Consider the following 17,520-nt stretch of genomic DNA (forward strand, 5'->3'; position numbering starts at 1 on the left):
GGAACACGGCTGGATTGGCGTACAGGCTTGGGCTGGCGTGCAGGGTCAAGCAGGCACATGGCTGGATATGGTGCCTGAGATGCGTTATGCAAGGTGTTGAGTAGGTATGTGCAGCCAGATCTGGCATGTGGGACTGGGGCAGCATGCCCAAGTGCACCTGTAGACTGGCTGTGCTTGGCATCCAGCCTGCGGACTGGTCCCATGCCACTTGTCCAACCTGCAAGGCCAGAAGTTTGGGCACCACTGAACTATGGTTGACTCCATGCCCCTTAGAAAGCTGATTTTTCTAGTTCTCATCCTTAACTTAGTGACTTCTCAAATCATGCTGAGAAAACCAAAGAAAGGCAAGATGATAATCAGAAAGATGTGGTCTGTGGGTTTGTTTTAAAAGGTATGCTATCGCTTGAGAATTCAGGGCTTGAAACCAACCTTGTTATTAAAGATTTAGGTTCCTAAACCTTAACTTCTAGCATTCTTGTTACATATCGGATCTTTAAAATTCCTGCCAAAGCAGTTCTTACTATTCCAAGGCCTGGCCCTTGGAGCAACGTGATTTTCAGCCCCTGTGTTGCTGCTATTGAGAAGAATCACGTGTACTAGTTTTGGTGTAGGATCCTTTATGAAGGTAGGGCTACTGGCATGGCACTAACTGGGGGCCACACAGATCTGGGAGCATTTATATACATACGGCTTTACCTACTTGTGTGGTTTAACTTCCTCTTTGTTCCATTGCTATAATGAAGTACATTCTGCATTAGGATTCAGTGATCCTGCTCTCTTCTCCATGCTGAAGCTGTGAGCACCCCTTCTGCTAGACCTGTCCTGAGTAGGAAAATAGAACATATGTAAAAATGTTTGAGCTCTCTTGAGAATATAGAGGGCTTGATGCTCTTTAAAACACACTTGGTGGTCGTGGTCAGTCCCAGACTCCCTTCCTCTTCCCCTGCAATTATTGATCCTAATATTCCTTCCTACCTCCATGTAGCTGCATGGTGGCATTTGGTTTGGGAGGTGTTTTCCTGGCAAAATCTGCCAGATAATTTGGGAACAGAATGCACAGAGGAGGCAGCAGGAAGCAGGCGGGAGCTGTGGCTTTGGGTGGGGTGGGGGCTGTCTCTGGGAGCTGTCATCTGGAAGCTATCAGCAGGAGGGGGAGGGAGACTCTCATCTGATCCTACCAGGGCCACACACACAGGCCAGCCCTGCAGGGACCTCAGCTTAGATGCCTGCTGAGTCTTTCTCCTGCAGTGGAGAACTTGGGAGGGAATGTAAGGAGCCCAAGCTACTCACTGCTGCCCAAACAACTTGCTTAATCCTGAGTCCAGCCTTCTTGCTGCCCAACCCCTCTCCTTGCTACTGTTCCTATCTACCTGGGGGATAGAAGCAGTGGGGTACCAGCCAAGCACATGGTAAGTGCCGCTCTCTCAACTGTAACAGAGAGGAGAACACATCCTGTCTCTTCCCATTTGTCTCCAGAGGGGTTGATCCAACTGCTCCGTGACTAGGCAGTAGTGCATGTGGGAGACTCTACAGGAAATCAAGGTTACTGTAGTCACTTAAAATTGACTCAAGAGTCTTAACATGATTCCCAAGCCAGAAATCCGCCAAGGGACTGGGGTTGTCCTCTGCTTACAAGGCATACCTGGGCTTTGTGGTGGAAAAGCCCGTAATTTAATGTCTCTTCTGAAAATGCCCAGGGTTCTTCTCCCTTTCCTGGGGCATTGGGGTTTTTTGTTTGCACTTCCATTGGCAAAAGGTCCACCTACTGAATTACCACCTTCTTCAGCATCCTAGATTTCAATGAAGTCCTTCCAAGCTTAGCTTCTCTCCCCTTGAAGTGGTTGGGGTTCAAGAACATACTGGGATGAAGGCTTATTTCAGTTTGTTTTGGCTTCCAGTCCACATCACTGTTGCTGAAAGTAGCTAGTTTTCTTATTGTCAGTGAAACTCAGTAGTTTGAACTTGTGGTTACATACATTCACTTACTGAACTGAAATACCTTGGGCAGGGAATAGGAAGTGAGTTCTAGATGTATTCACCCAGCTCCTCTTAATTGCCAGAAACCAGCATGGAAATGACTCCTTCACCCTCCTGACTCCAGGTGTACTTTTAGGATATGATCAGTGTCTGGCATAAGGGCTCTTGATCTGAAGTGTAGAAGGGGAAGTGCAGGAACAGTCATTGGTCCTTGTCAGAAAGTACAGCTCCCTGAACTTTGGTGCCTAATCCAGCCCTTGTAAAGTAGGTGGTGGCTGGGAAGAAGCCCCTCCCTAGTATCCTATCAGTATGTTAAAGTGGTGCCCTCTGCAGTGAGGAGTGGGAGGTAGGGTCTTGGGCATTGGTTATTGCTCTTTTCTAACCTGCTGTGGATTTCCCTTGCAGCCTGGCTAACATCCCATTGACTCCGGAGACCCAGCGGGACCAGGAGCGACGGATACGCAGGGAGATAGCCAACAGCAACGAGCGAAGGCGGATGCAGAGCATCAATGCCGGCTTCCAGTCTCTGAAAACCCTCATTCCACACACAGATGGGGAGAAGCTCAGTAAGGTGAGGTGGGATCTGCAGACTGCCTGGTCTGTCAGCATCATTAGTTATACCCCTAGTGACATCTTTGTTCCAAAGCATGGGGTCATTCTGTCACTTGGGAAAGAACTTCTTAGCCCTGTGGATCTGGGTAAAATAATGAATGCAGTGGGCTCATTCAGAAGACTTCAGCTTCCAGTTCATAAAATAAAAATACCCATACCTGAACTATGTGCATGTTTGTAGCTCGATATCAACTCCATAATTAAAATAGGATGATAAATAACCTGAGCACTGAAATAACAACGAAGGTAGATATAGCATCATCCTTGTATCTAGTTAAAAAAGCACAGAAGTGGTTTATATACTAAGAGTTATAAAGTGGACGTGGGTTAGTCAAGGTTGTCAACTATGCACGGTTTCATGTCATTGTTATTGAGCAAAGGGTTGGCCTTTTTGGGTGTAGATGATCATTGCCATGCTTCCCAATATTTTAATTTTTAAAGTAGTGCTTTTAGTGAAGCTGGTATCACTGATGTATCTGTGCCCATGGAGCTTTGTGTGTTGCATGTAAGCTGCTAAAATGCACAGGCCATGGAAACCTTAATAGCCACAGAATGCCGGGGATATATGCACTTTTTTTACAGGACTTCTGTTTCTGCCCTGGTGAGTTCCACAGACTCCCTGTTCTTTGCAGAGCTGAGGAAAAGTTTTCTAGATCCTGGAGAAGTGTGAAGGTGTGGCAGGATAATGCAAATAACTTCTTTTGCCAGCTGTGGGACTCATCAGTTTATGGAGGAGACAACTGAGTGTGCTGGTCATTCAGGATGAGCGCAAGCTACCAATGTGATATGGATCTGCAAAAGTCACACATATCGTAGAATGGAATTTAAGATGTCTGCAGTAGATACAAGGAAGTCTTAATGGCATTGTACAAGGCACTGGTGAGGCCGCAGCTGGAGTACAGCTTGGGGTCACATGTGCAGGCAAGATGAATTCACAGTGGACTGATGCAGAGAGGGGCTGCTGTGAGGATCAGGGGAATGGAGAGTCTATCTTAGACAACCTCAGCTTTCACTTTGCTAAGCTAAGAGCCTCCAGAAGGAGATGGAGGTAAATAGTGGGGAGAGAAAAGTCCTATTTAAGCTGAAGGGCAGTCCTGGTGTAAGAGTAACTGGCTCCCAATGAAAATGGGCTAGCAAGTAAAGGAAGGTTCCAGCAGTCCGAGGAGCAATGCCCTTTAGTCGTCTTCTGGTGGGAGCAGAGGGGCAAGAAACTTAAATGCTTCCCAGGTGGAACTCGGGTGTGGAAGAGATTGTCTGATCTGGTGCCTTCTCTTTCAGAGAACTGGACTTGACCTCAGAGGCACCTTGCATTGCCATGCTGTGTGCTCTGGGATATGGAGTTTGCACTGGAGTGTGGAGAACCTTTGCACTGACTTTTACACGCAGCAGGCTTTGAGCTCTGCTGAAGAAGGCATGCACTGGATTTCTTCCCTCTGTGTCTTGCATTTCCAAGGGCTGAGAATCTTTCCTGTCTCCTGCAAGGCCAATGGAACAGAACCTCTGCTCTCCTGGAGAATACCTGGGCTTTACAGCACAGGGATCTCCTTTACTAGGGGATGCTCTGGCAGCTTCCCACAAGCAAGCTGGCTTCAGCGTGCACAGTTAAGTGCATTAGCGCTTCCTTGAAGCTGATTAAGTGCTGATTTTTTTTTACCCAGCCTCTGCCAGGATAACACTGAGGAGCCCAGGAGAGTTAGGTGGGTTCTGTGACCTTCAGCCTGCTGGGTTTGCCCTGTTCCCTTTTGACTGAAGAATTTCTTGTTTCTCATGCTCAACACACAATAGTTCTGGCAGGTAGAATTAGCAGTGTTGTCTTCTCCTGATGCTGTGAGTGCCACTCAGAAGATCTTGTTTGGAGCCACAGGGACTCAAGGCTTTGATTCTACACCTGACACTTGTGAATCATGGGTTTGAACAGTGGGAGCTGCCAGCACTGAAGTTCCACAGGAGTTGTTAACCCTTTGCATTGCTTCTGTGGCAATTGACAGCCTGAACCCCCAAGGAGCCAGGAACGTGTTGCTGGGACATGTGTGCATTTGAAGTTTCAGGTAGTAAAGGATGTGAAGGGTAACCAGAAGGATTTATACATGTATGTTGGTAGCAAGAGGAGGATCAGGGAAAGTGCTTGGGTCCCTTACTGAATGGGGGAAGCAACCTTGTAACAGAGGATGCAGAAACAGCTGAAGTGCTCAATGCCTCTTTTGCTTCGGTTGTTACAGGCAAGGTCAGCGCCCATGCTACTGCACTGGGCAGCACAGTTTGGGGAGGAGGTGAGCAGCCAACAGTGGCAAAAGAACAGGTTAGGGACCATTTAGAAAAGATGGACATATACAAGTCCATGGGGCCGGATGGGATGTACCCAGGAATGCTGAGGGAGTTGGCTGATGTGATTGCAGAACCACTGGCCATCATCTTTGAAAACTCATGGCAATCAGGAGAAGTCCCATATGGTTGGAAAAGGGCAAACATAGTGACCATATTTAAGAAGGGGGAAAAAGAAGGATCTAGGGAACTACAGACCAGTCAGCCTCACCTCAGTCCCTGGAAAAATCATGGAGCAGATCCCCAAGGAATCCATTTCTAAGCACTCGGAGGAGAAGGTGATTAGGAACAGTCAGCATGCATTCGCCAAGGGCAAGTCATGCCTGACCAACCTGATTGCCTTCTATGATGAGATGCCTGGCTCTGGATGGAGGGAGACCAGTGGATATGGCGTACCTTGATTTTTAGCAAGGCTTTTGATATAGTCTCCCGCAACATTATTGCAGGCAAGCTAGAGAAGTATGGGCAGGATAAATGGACTGTAAGGTGTATAGAAAATGGGCTGCAGTATTGGGCTCAGAGAGTAGTAATCAATGGCTTGATGTCTAGTTGGCAGCCAGTATCAAGTGGGGTGCTCTAGAGGTTACTCCTAGGGCTGTTTTTGTTTAATGTCTTCATCAACGACCTGGAAGATGGCATAGAGTGCACCCTCAGCAAGTTTGCAGATGACACCAAGCTGGGGAGAGTAGTAGATGTACTGGAGGGTAGGGCTAGGATTCAGTGACCTAGACAAATTGGAGGATTGAGCCAAAAGGAATCTCATGAGGTTCAACAAGGACAAGTGCAAAGTCCTGGACTTAGGATGGAACAATCCCATGCACCAGTAGAGGCTGGGGCGTGACTGGCTGGGCAGTGGCTCTGCAGAAAAGGACCTGGGGGTTACAGTGGATAATAAGCTGCGTATGTCCCAACAGTGTACTCTTGTTGCCAGGAAGGCTAATGGCATACTGGGCTGCATTGGTAGGCGTGTTGCCAGTAGGTCAAGGGAAGTGATTATTCCCCTTTGAGTGCTGGCAAAGCTTCATCTGGAGTACTGTGTTCAGTTCTGGGCCCCCACTACAGAAAGGATGTGGACAAATTGGAGAGAGTCCAATGGAGGGCAGCAAAAATGGTTCAGGGGCTGGGGCACATGACTTCTGAAGAAAGGCTGAGGGAACTGGGCTTATTTAGTCTAGAGAACAGAAGACAGAGGGGGTTTTAATAGCAACCTTCAACTACCTGAAGTGGGGTTTGAAAGAGGATGGAGCTAGACTGTTCTCAGTGGTGGCAGATGGTATAACAAGGAGCAGTGATCTCAAGTTGCAGCAAAGGAAGTTTAAGTTAGATATAGGGAAGAATTTTCTCACTAGGAGGGTAGTAAAACACTGGGACAGGTTACCCAGAGAGGTGGTGGAATCTTCATCCTTGGAAGTTTTCAAGATCCAGCTAGATGAAGCTGTGGCTGGGATGATCTAGTTGGTGATGGTCCTGCTTTGAGTAGGGGGTTGGACTCGATGACCTTCCGAGGTGCCTTCCAACTCTAATTTTCTATGATTCTGTGTTTGAGTGGCACTAGGAGAAGATTCAGACTGAAGCTCCTAGGCAGAACGGCATGCTGGGGAGGAGGTGCATGTGGGACACTTGCCTTTCCTTGGGTACAGTTCTCCCTCCACCCACAAAACAGAGAACCATGTGAAGGGTCTCCTGCATTGCCTTGCCCCTTGTGCCTCAACTTGACTGGCAGAGCCTCCTGCCCATGGATGAGGGGGTAGGGACTTTAGCTCATTCTGTTCTGTGGAGGGGGCTGGTTGGTGCCAAATGCAATAGGAGATGGTACTTGGAAATTTGTCTACTTGCAACTGGCAGAGGTCAAGCATCTCCTGCGACTGCAGGTAGCCCACCAGGTAACCCTCTGCCATAAATGGTTGCCTTCCTGGGCAGGGACTGGCCTGCCTGCTGCAAGTGGAGTGTATTGAGCGTGCTGGGGGTGTTACCAGTGGCTGATGTGAGGGGGCTGTGTGGAGTGTGTCCACGTTATCTAGCCCAATTCACAGAGAGGGAGAAGCAGACTTGAGGCACATCTGGAATGAGCTGAGGCTCCCACTGGGAAGGACACTTGCTCTTCACCAGTATGCCAAGCTAAGCCAAGGGTGCATTTCCTTGTGTTGGGCAATCTCCTTCTGAGTCTCTAGCTGGAGCCTGGAGGGGGAGCACTTTTGGCTGTAGGGTCTGAGTTTCTGGTGCTGTTGTCTCAACTCTGCCATTGGTGTGGTTTGGCCTTGGGCAGGGTGGCTGCTGCCTTCCTTGCTGCCAGCTGCCCTTTGGTGCAAGGAGGCAGGCATCTAACAGGCTCTGTCCAGAGAGGCACAGGAAAAATCTGCCAACTCTGTCCAGATTGTGGAGCTCAACAAACTGCCCTTTCCTGTTGACTTATCCTGTCTTCTGGGATTCTCCCCAGGCGGCGATTCTCCAGCAAACAGCTGAATACATTTTCTCACTGGAGCAGGAGAAGACTCGGTTACTGCAGCAGAACACACAGCTCAAGAGGTTCATCCAGGTAATGCAGCTGCTCTTCCTTTGTCATTCCATTCCCAGTCCTGCTCCCACCCCCAACTCCCTGTCATCATGTGAAGTATTTGTTTCTGTCCTGGCTGCTTTTGTTGCCTGCCCTTCCCTACCCCCACAGCATTGTTGGCCCAGTGGAATGGTGTTAGTTCTCTGGTTCACCTAGTGGTGCTGTACTCGGGGCTAGGCCAGGCAGGCCTCTTGCTTCTTCTAGGTCTCCTTTAGGTCAGGGAAGGAAATGCTGACCTGGGGCTTCCTGCTTCAGATCTTTGTGACGGGACAGAGCTGGGCAAAAGCTTCTTCCCTCCCTGGCTTCTCAATCCCTATCTTTTTTTTTTTTACAAGTCTGGCTGTCACCAGGCCCTGGTAGAACACTCCATGGCATCTCTAGGACCATGGTGCCCCCTCCTGTCTGGCTGGGTGATACTGACGGATGCAGCCCAGATGTCTGAGCTCTGCTGCTTCTGTCCTGCAGAAAAATTACTGAGGACTGTGAAATTCACAATGACCCGGCCCCCTCAAAGGCTGAGTTCCTTTTGGAGAGAGTGCTTGCTTGTGAATTTCCTTGGACTTATTGATCGGCACCTTTCTTCTGGAAAAAGAGACTGGGCCTTATCAAAACCTGCTCAGATGGGAAGTGGGGGTTCAAGCCAATCGGTTGGGTCTTTCTGGGTCTCCTCTCCCAGCACTGCTGCAGCGGCACCAAGTTCCCTCGGATCTTCCTGCAGTTCCATACCCTTTGTGTTATGTGGCTGTGCACCATTGGGCTCCACTCCAGAGGTGGTTGCTTTTTTAGTGGGGCTACTCATAGCATGTGCTGGAGTCTCTGGAGTCGAGAGCTCTAGAGCACTGCAGGGTTTGATTGCTAATGCATATTGCTATCACTGTGCTGTCTGGAGTTTGATGCCTCCAACTCTGATTGGCAGGAGTTCAGCGGCTCCTCCCCTAAGCGGCGGCGGGCAGAGGACAAGGATGAGGGTATCGGCTCGCCAGACATCTGGGAGGATGAGAAGGCAGAGGATCTGCGCCGAGAAATGATTGAGCTCCGGCAGCAGCTAGACAAGGAGCGCTCAGTCCGCATGATGTTGGAAGAGCAGGTGAGTCTAGGTTGAGGGATGCACTGAGGGAGTCATAGGGCTTCCATTTGGGCCCACAGTGTCCCTAGCCTTGATACAAGCAGGTGAAGAAAGGAGAACTGTGCTGTCCTCTTGATGCAGCACGTTTCCAGTGTGGGATGGGGGTGGTGCCTCTGTCAACCTCTGGTGTCTGGGCATCTGCAGCCTGAGCCTGGGAGACTGCAGGTACAGTGCAGAGGGAGGTGAGGGTCCCAGCGTGCTCCCTGTCCTCACTAGTAGAGCCAGCATTCAGGGGAGGCAGCTCTAAATGCTGAACACCCATTGGCTCCCAGGAGTAGGGTGTGGGGCATCCTCAGCCCTATGGCACCCCCTAGTGGATGATGGCAGATGGCACAGGCCCAGGGTTAACTGCTGAGAGGTGCCAGGCATTTGCTAGGATTCCTCTGTCTTGGTCTCCATGAAAGCCCTGCAGCTCTGAAGCTGTTTGGGTGTCTGAGGACAGTGGTGCCAGGGCAGCATGCAAACCACACCCCCAGCTGGACACTATACTCTGTTTGGCTTGGTGTAAATGTTGCCCTGCTGATGATGCCTCCCTGAAGCAGCTCCAGACTTGGCGTTTCTTTACAGCCCTCTTCACGGTCTCTAGTTTTCCCCTGCCCATTGTCTAGGCTGTGAAGTGTCTGCCTCGGTGCTGCAGCCTCAGTCTTGCCAGAGGCACTTGTTCCCTGATGCACTCTTTCTTTGTATGTGTTGGAAGGCAAAAAAAGGCAGGTCCTTCAGGTCAGCTGTCTGTGGCAGGGTTGTGTTGTATTGGATGTCCATGTTGTTTGAGCTGTAGCTATAGGCTGTAATGGATAGGCAGGGGATCAGCTGACAGAGTTCCTCCAGAAACTGAAACCTAGGGCACCTCACAAGCCTCTTAGGGGTACTCAGGGAGACATGGGATAGTTTAGCATGGGTCAGCCCAGAGCCATTTAGAGGTAAAACCCTGAAATGCAAGCTTGAGTTAGCTAAGCACAGAACTCCTAGCAGGTGCTCCTGTGCTGGCCCTGAGCTGCTAGGTCCAGGGGTCTAGTAAAGCTCCCAGATCCGGTCCTGTTGTAGCCAAGCACTAGCTCCTTGATGCGCTTAAGTCTGTAGGACCTGAAGCCTGGGTGCTGAGCTGTAGCTTACCTGATTAAGGTAGAACCTCTCTACAGTGATGATGGAGACATTGGGACTCTCACTCTGAGGTTCCTGACCCCAGGCAGCTCATCATCAAGGCCATAAGGTTTCTTCCCTTCTAGAATTCGTGTACTCAAGGCCAAGGGGACACCTTTTCTGAGTGCCAGCATGTGCTTTACAATGGCACTCAAATGATCCTAGCTCTTCCAAGGTTTCCTTTCTTGTCTGCTTCCAGGCATTTTTCACGTATGTTATTGCAACTGCTTGGCTGAGAGCCGGTGGAGCCCTGGTTTACTCAGTGTTGCTCTCTGGACTGAGGCAAGCCTGAGGAATCCTATAACACTGGAAGCTTTTCCACTGTGAGGAGCAGCAAGTCTCTGACCCTTCAGGCAAGGATTTCCTTCTTCCCTATTTCCTATGGAAGGTGTTCAAGATGGCTGACTTGGCTCAAAGCCAATCTGGCACTCTAAAAGGAGGACCACATTTAAGAGAAGAGGCAGTTACCTGGCTACAAGTCCTGTCTAATAGAGCTGTTGTGTCTACGTATGTAGTTTTAGATGAGCTGATAGTGGGTTGATATGAAAATATATACATAGACCCCACCCCTTCAAGTGGTAAATGAAAAATGTCATCTCCCCTCAAGATGTTCCTAGGTCTGTGTTTCTTCCACCTCTCCATGCAGTCATGGTGGCGAAGGTCGCTATTGAAAGCAAACCATGATCAAGCCGCTGTCCCCTTGCACAATCTTTGATTTCTGCTTTGAGCAGACGAAAGTCCTCAGAGTTCACCTGACTTTTTTTGCTGTTGTTGCAACCAATTTACTGAGCAGTGCTGTTGCCATGAGCACTATGTCTGAATAGTGTCCATTTGCATTTCCCAGTGCCATGAGCTGGCTGGCTTGCAACTGGAAGGCTGGCCAGGCTCAAATGATTTTATCACTGGTGTTCTGTAAAGTGTTGTCTTGGCCTCTTCTTCCTGTGTGCTGCCTGCTGCTTTGACTTGCTCTAAGGACAGGGTAACCTTTCAGCCTCTAGAGCTCTTCTGTTCAAGGCTTCATGACCCCAAGAATCCCTGTTTCATTTCAAGATGTCCCTTACTTTAATTTTTTTTATTAATAGTATATTATTACTGATGATAATACTTATGTCTGAAGTTGTCTTTCTAACTTACTTGTTCCCTTGGATGCAAAGGCTTTAAGGATACAATATGCTGAAGACTCATAGAAGTTTGGATTGGAAGGGACCTCAGTAGGTTGAGTCTGGCCCCCTGCCTTGGGCAAGAAAGAGTGCTGGGGTCAGACGACCCCAGTTAGGTGCTTGTCCAGTCTTTGCTTGAAGCCCCCCAAGGAAGGGGAGAGCACCACCTCCCTTGGAAGCCCATTCCAGATTCTGGCAACCCTGACTGTGACAAAGTTCTTTCTAATGTCCAACTTAGATCTGCTGTCTGTCAAGTGTTCATTTTCCTTTTCCCCCAAAGAGAGGGCAAGTGCCTTGCCTGTAGTCTGTTCTGCTACCTCTGTTCTTAGAGTATATAAACCCATTCAGGCACATTGTATTCTGCTCATTTTGTATGTATATTAGAGAGCACAAATCTCATGGAAGTGGCATTGCAGGAAAGTAACTTCCCTCTCCCACCACTGGAGGAAAGCAGAAAGAGTTGTCTTCCTGAGTTGCTTTGTAGTAGTGGCATGCTACATGTAGGATGGAGCTTTAATCAGATTGGTACAGACATGTGAAGCAAGCAGCTTAGCACTTGTTGCTTCAGTGGAGGACATTTGCTGGGAATCTAATTTGCTTAATTTAGTGTATGTGGGAAATTTAATAGTTTCTTCCTTCCAGCAGAACCCATCTGTGACCAAGGAAGGAGCAGAGCACAGACAGCAATGTAATCTAATTGATCCTCTAACAGATCCACCCTCAACTACATATTCCCTTATGGGCCCCTGGAAGTCTATCACAAGCACGTGCCCCCTGTTCAGCCTCACTGCCTTTCCTCTCTACCACCTGGGATCTGGTGCTGGGGAAAAGTATTCTTTGGTGTCTGTTTTTTGGGTGTCTCCTCATCACTGGAGCATGTTAGGCAGGGTGTAGACCACCTGTGCCCTCTTGTTGTGCATCTAAACCACTTCACCACAGGAAAGTACCCTTTTAAATTTGGCAGAGGTAACTAGTAGCTCTCACAGTGGCTGAATACTTTTGCCACTGCTAAAGCTGAGCTCCAGCTCTTCAGAGTGTTTGGGGTTGGGAGCTGGGAGGACCCAGATGCGCCCATGCAAGATCTTTCAAGCTTCTACTAATCCCATTGGAATGTTCTTTGACGCATGGCTTTGGGGTGTGCTGGTAAGCAGAGACAATGCTCCATTTCTACAACCAATATGTTGGCTTCTCTCTGGCTGGCAGGTGCGGACCCTGGAGGCCCACATGTACCCTGAGAAGTTGAAGGTGATTGCCCAGCAAGTGCAGCTCCAGCAGCAGCAGGAACAGGTGAGGTTGCTGCACCAGGAGAAGCTGGAACGGGAGCAGCAGATCCGAACTCAAGTGAGTGTGCTGAGCCCTGCTCCCTGACTCCACCATGCCACCCACTAGGGGATGGCATTTAGCTTAGCTCATCTGGAGTGAAGTTCCATGTCTTGTCAGGCTCTCAGCCTTATGTGCTGTAAGGGTCCTGTGGGAGCAGCCTGAGGGCACCGTCCAAGAATACCTCAGTCTCTGTGTTCCTCAGGCTGGCTGGGGCTGAGGGCTTGGTACTGACAGTGCTCTATGCTCAAGGAGAGGGCTGAGTGCCTAGGCCTATAGACTTCTTACATCCCCAGTTGGGTTTTAAGACACTATGGCAGTCTTGGGGGGACCTTGACCCTGTCAGACTGATGTCTGCTGCCACTAAGAGGCAGTGGTTTTCTGAGCAATGACAAGCGAGGAAGAAGACCACAATTTGCAGTTTTGTCTAATCCTCCGTCCATCAGCTGGGGCTACTCTGTGCTGCTTTCTTAAGTAGCGTTCAGGTCACGCTGGAACTCTTGTGGGCATGTAGCCCTTCAGGGTGGCATAGGTTATTATGCTGTCAGCCTGGAAAAGGACTTGGATCTTAACACAAATCTGGGCATGAGGTGGACCATGGAGCATGATGCCCAGCTCTGCTTGGCCTCAAAGGTGTGTTCTTAGTGCATGGCTGGCTGAAACCTTCTTGCCACACCCCATTATCAGTCTGCCTCGGTGCTCCCCTAGAGAGAAGCTCTCTAGCAGAATGAGGGGAGTTTACTCTCGGCTTTTCTGCTAAGGTTGTGATTGGTGGAAGGAGCAATGACTACTCCTTTTGGTTTCTCTAATGCAGAAATCTGTCCACTAGGAACTGGACTGTGGCCCGGCACATCATCCACCCAGGACATCTGCAGGGTGGCTTACAACATGGCTGACCTGGGTTGTGGTTGCACAAGCAACCTAAAGGCTGTCCCACTCATGCCTTCAATTGGCTGGTTCCCTCAGGAATTTCTTTGCCTCACGCTACTGTGAACTGGCATTCGGCCATCCACAGATACAGCCCCCTTCCCCAATTAGCAGTACACTTTGTACATTATCCATGGCCGTAACCACCCAGTCAAATATCTTGTCCAAGGGAAAAAGCAATATCAGCTCTCCTGGTGAAAGGCAAATTCACTGTTGGCCAAATTCTGTCCATTAATGTGCTTTGGTATTCGGAAGTTGAGGAAGTGCCAGAATTAAAGTTGCTGCTGAACTGCAACTTCCTCCGGCCTTGGGTATTACTGTCCTGTTGAACTGCACAACTGTATGCAGTACGGTCTCTGCTGAGACCCCGCCTCATTGAGCTTTGGCTGGGCAGGATGTAGAGAATGGGGCACTGGTTGTTGAAATCCCCTAGCAATGGAGGAGCTGGATGTAGGACAGGGGTCAAAAATAAAACTTCCCCTAAAGACTCTAAAGATCATCCTCACTGGGTTTTGGTTCCTGCTTGCTGGGCAGTGACACTCCCAGATCCTTGAAGACTTAGTACTGTAAGGGCAGTGGAAATGGAGTAGGGCATGGACAGGGCCTCCTTGGCTGTTTCCTGCCACCTTCTGCCAAACGTCTGTCCTGCTTTCCATCCATTGCCATTGGCTCCTCACCAGCCAAAAAGGAGCTCACAACAGCAGGCCACTTTTGTGGGTCTTCACTCTTGTCCTCCACAGACCTTGTGGTCCCAGGGATGCCTGTTGGAAGTTTCTGTTCCTTGGTGCCTGTCCTTCGTAGCATGTGATGCTGGGGTCCTTTGCATTGTTGGAGTGCTGGTCTGGGCACAGAAGCACAGGTGCCCTGGCTAAAAACCTGGATCATCAGCCATACGGCGCTCCTTTGCTGTCTTGGCATGCAGACATCTTTGTTCTAAGGTGCTTGCATTCACCCCTGCTGTTCCTTCACTGGCTGTAGCTTCTCACCTTGCTCCCAGGTAAGGGGGTACTGGTATACTTTGGACTTACCCATTGGATCAGTTTCTCTAGATATGCATTGTTGCAGCTGTGAGCTGAATGAGGCAAGGATGCATATAGGCCCCACCACCACTTCCATTGAACTCCATTCAGGTGCAGTACGCTGAGTGCACTGCGGGTCTTGTTGCCATGATCATGCATGTCTCTCTCTCTCTCTCTCTCTTTAATGCTACATGTTCAGCCTTCACAGCCACACTGGAAGTCTTGCTCACTGCTAATGGGCTGTTAAGAAGCATGTGAGTCTCCCTTGAACCTGGCTTTCTCTTAGTCTTCCCTCTTACTTCTGCCTGACAGCAGGCACAGCAAACTTATTTCTGTTGCTTCCCTTTTTTCCTCCATGTAATGCTTAAACCTAGGTGTATAAAGTTGGTAACATTTATGTATTAATAACTTGGATTCTGGAGTCAAGAGCTTCCTAAGCAAGTTTTGCAGCTGGCATGTAACTGGGAAAGATTGCAAACAAACGGGAGGGTTGGAGTAGAATTCAGAAGGATCTTGATAGATTGGAAACCTGGCTTAGAAACAACAAGATGAAGTCCCATGCTAACAAATGCAAGGGGCTAGACCTGGGGAAGAATAATCAAAACACAAATACAGAACAGGAGACAACTGGGGTCTTGGTGGCTCTCAGACTTAATAGAATTCTGGAGCGTGATGCAGCTGCAAAAAAAGTGAATGCAGTTTTGGGCTGCATCAACTGGAACATTAGCTATAAGATGGGAGGTAATAATGCCACTCTGCTTAGCACTGGGTAGGCTTCACTTAGAATATTGTGTGCATTCTGGACTCTATGCTTGGAAGGAAGCCATATGAGGAGAGATGGAGGAAAAATAAGCATGTACAGCTTGCAAAAGAGAGAACATAGCAGTCTTTGACTATATGAAGGGCTTCCATAGAGGAGGAGAACAACTTTTTTCCTTCACTGCAGGGAGTAGGACACTAGCAATGGCTAGAAATTGCAACAAATTAAGTTTAGACTGTATATTTGGAAAGAGAGAAGGGTATTCTGGTTCTCCCATACCTCTGGGCTCCTGCTGTGGCTGATGCATGGAAGATATTTTCCTTGGTACTGGATTCTCAAGGGGGATTTGGTTTAACTTCTCCAGCATTCCTGTTTGGGGGTTGCTTGAGGTTTCTGCTACAAATATAAGCCTAGAGCAGAGAAAATGCCCTGGACTGCTGGAGACAACATCCAGATAACTGGATGCATTTGGAACCTGACTTGTTCGTCACATGCCAATTATTAGGCATTTCTAGGTCTAATGGGTAGTTCAGAGGTGGGGGGGAAAAAACCTACCACAGTCATTGATGAGACTCTCAAGATGTAAATTGGAGCCATCAGCTGCTCAAGGTCTGTGGCTTGTCCTGGCAGGTGTGATCAGCAGGATGTCAACTTGCTTGCCACAAGTTTGAACAGGCACTGTTTTGCCTCATGTCTCCACACCCCAACAAACACACAAGGGATCCTAAGCGCTAGTTATGCCAGGCCATACCTTTCTTTGCTTCCTTTCATTTCCAAAGTCTGAGGATGACTTGACAGAACATTGGTACAGTGATCTTGGTTAGGACATGGCAGGACTAGTTCTCTTATTATCAGTTTTTTGGATCTGGCCCAAAATGATTTATTCACTTCTGTTCCACTCAGATTAGATCTCTTATCTAACTTTGTAGCAGAGGAGTTTATGCAGATGGAGTCCTTTCACTTTACATTATAACTTCCAGTTCTGGTCAGGAGGATTTAGGTTTATCTGAGTAAATTAAGGAAATGCTGTTGAAATCCAGAATGGCTTCCACTAGGAAAGTGCCGAATGGTACCAAGTAACTGAAGGTCAAAGTCTTGACTGTGTATCCTGTCTGGTGCTAGACACACCAGACTTCTCTCATCCATAGCTGTTCCTGGCAGCTGTAAAGGATTTTTGCAACTGCTGTACCTACCTCCTATCCCTACATGCGAGTGGAATCTTTAAGTCCTTAGGAACTTGAGTGCTTCCACCCAGGGAAAGGCCTTCTGTTCCTTGGAGCTGGAGCTCCAGGTTCTCCAGGTTGCCTTGGATATCTCCCTCTCTGCATCACCTCACTGAAGGTACCTGGTGTGATATCAGTTATCTTGGTCAGGCAAGTCTTGGAGCTGAGGTCCCTGATAACTAGCTATTTCCTGGAACGTCCCATAAAGGTGAGGAAGTAGCTGGGTCTTGCCCCAAACCTCTGATGCTGTTGGATTGCATCGTGGCTTCAGATTTCTGTCGGTGGTTTCATTTTCTTGTGTCTTCTCCAATGCCCCATTGCCATCCTTGGAGCTGGGGGTGACGTTAGTACTTGGGGAGTGTATCACCTGGTAGCTACTACTCAGAACAAAGCTGCCTGGAAATTCAAGTGGCTGACTTGCAGCCTCAAAGAAGAATCTGAGCTGTGTTGCTCTATAGGCTGCATGAGTAGTCCTGCATGTTCCTTCCTATGACCAAACATGTCAGGGGGTGTGTCCAGACGAGCACTCACATGCCTCTTGCCTGGTCTCAAACCCCTTTGAGGCAGGTAAAAGGTACTCCAGAAATGAACAAATGTTCCCTGTGCTGCACATTTGCAGTGCGGGGACAAAATTAGACCCCTGGACATCCAGGGGTCAAACGAAAACCCAGGGGAAAAAAACAGGTCCTGAGGCAACCAGAGGCTCAGTCCTTCAGAGACACTCTGGTGGAGTACCAGAGCATCTCTATGATTGGCCCTGTCCCTGCTCCTAAAGCATGCTGCCTGCCTGTGCTGGGCAGGCAGCGGTTTAAGCTGCAGGGGCCCAGACCCAGCTTTTGCCAGGTAAGCAGGGGGTTGGGGGGCTGGAGGAGGGGCCTCAGGAGGCTGGAGACAGCAGGGGAATGAGCAGGGGGCTGGAGACAGCCCCAGAGGAATTCTCCTGCTGTCCCCTGCTCTCCCAAGGCTGGAGGCAGCAGGGGAAGAAGCAGGGGGCTGGAGACAACCTCGGAAACGTTCCCCTGCTGTCTCCGGCCCCCTGCTCCCCCGAGGCTGGAGACAAGCCCCTGGAGATAAGCTGGAGACTTCCCCTGTTCTCTCCAGCCTCCTCCTTGTTCTCTGCTACTGCCAGTGAGTGTGGGGGGGGGCTGGGAGAGCAAGCAGGGAGGTGGGGGAATGAACAGGGGGCAGGAGGAATGAATGGTGGATGGGGGGAACAAATGGGGAGCAGGGGAACTAATGGGGAGCTGGGGGAATCAACAGGGGTGGGGGGAATGAGCCTCCTGTTCATTCTCCTATTCTCTCCAGCCTCCTGCTTGTTCTCCTGCTCTTCCCCAGCCTCCTGAGGCTGGAGAAGTGCAGGGGAATGAGCAGGGGGCTGGA

General features: G+C 49.3%; 1 protein-coding gene across 1 annotated transcript in view; it reads left to right on the top strand.

Moving 5' to 3' along the window:
* Positions 1 to 2,362: 2,362 nt before the first annotated feature.
* Positions 2,363 to 17,520, top strand: part of TFAP4 (transcription factor AP-4) — a gene marked incomplete at its 5' end in the record, with an annotated part of 22,077 nt that continues 6,919 nt past the window's right edge. The window contains 4 exons of the mRNA XM_019540158.1: positions 2,363 to 2,548; positions 7,349 to 7,447; positions 8,382 to 8,552; positions 12,095 to 12,232. Coding sequence (XP_019395703.1) covers positions 2,363 to 2,548; positions 7,349 to 7,447; positions 8,382 to 8,552; positions 12,095 to 12,232 — 594 coding nt within the window. The remainder of the gene's footprint in view (positions 2,549 to 7,348; positions 7,448 to 8,381; positions 8,553 to 12,094; positions 12,233 to 17,520) is intronic.

Source organism: Crocodylus porosus, unplaced genomic scaffold (assembly GCF_001723895.1).
Source record: "Crocodylus porosus isolate Cpor-Errol unplaced genomic scaffold, CroPor_comp1, whole genome shotgun sequence".
Taxonomy (NCBI): domain Eukaryota; kingdom Metazoa; phylum Chordata; order Crocodylia; family Crocodylidae; genus Crocodylus; species Crocodylus porosus.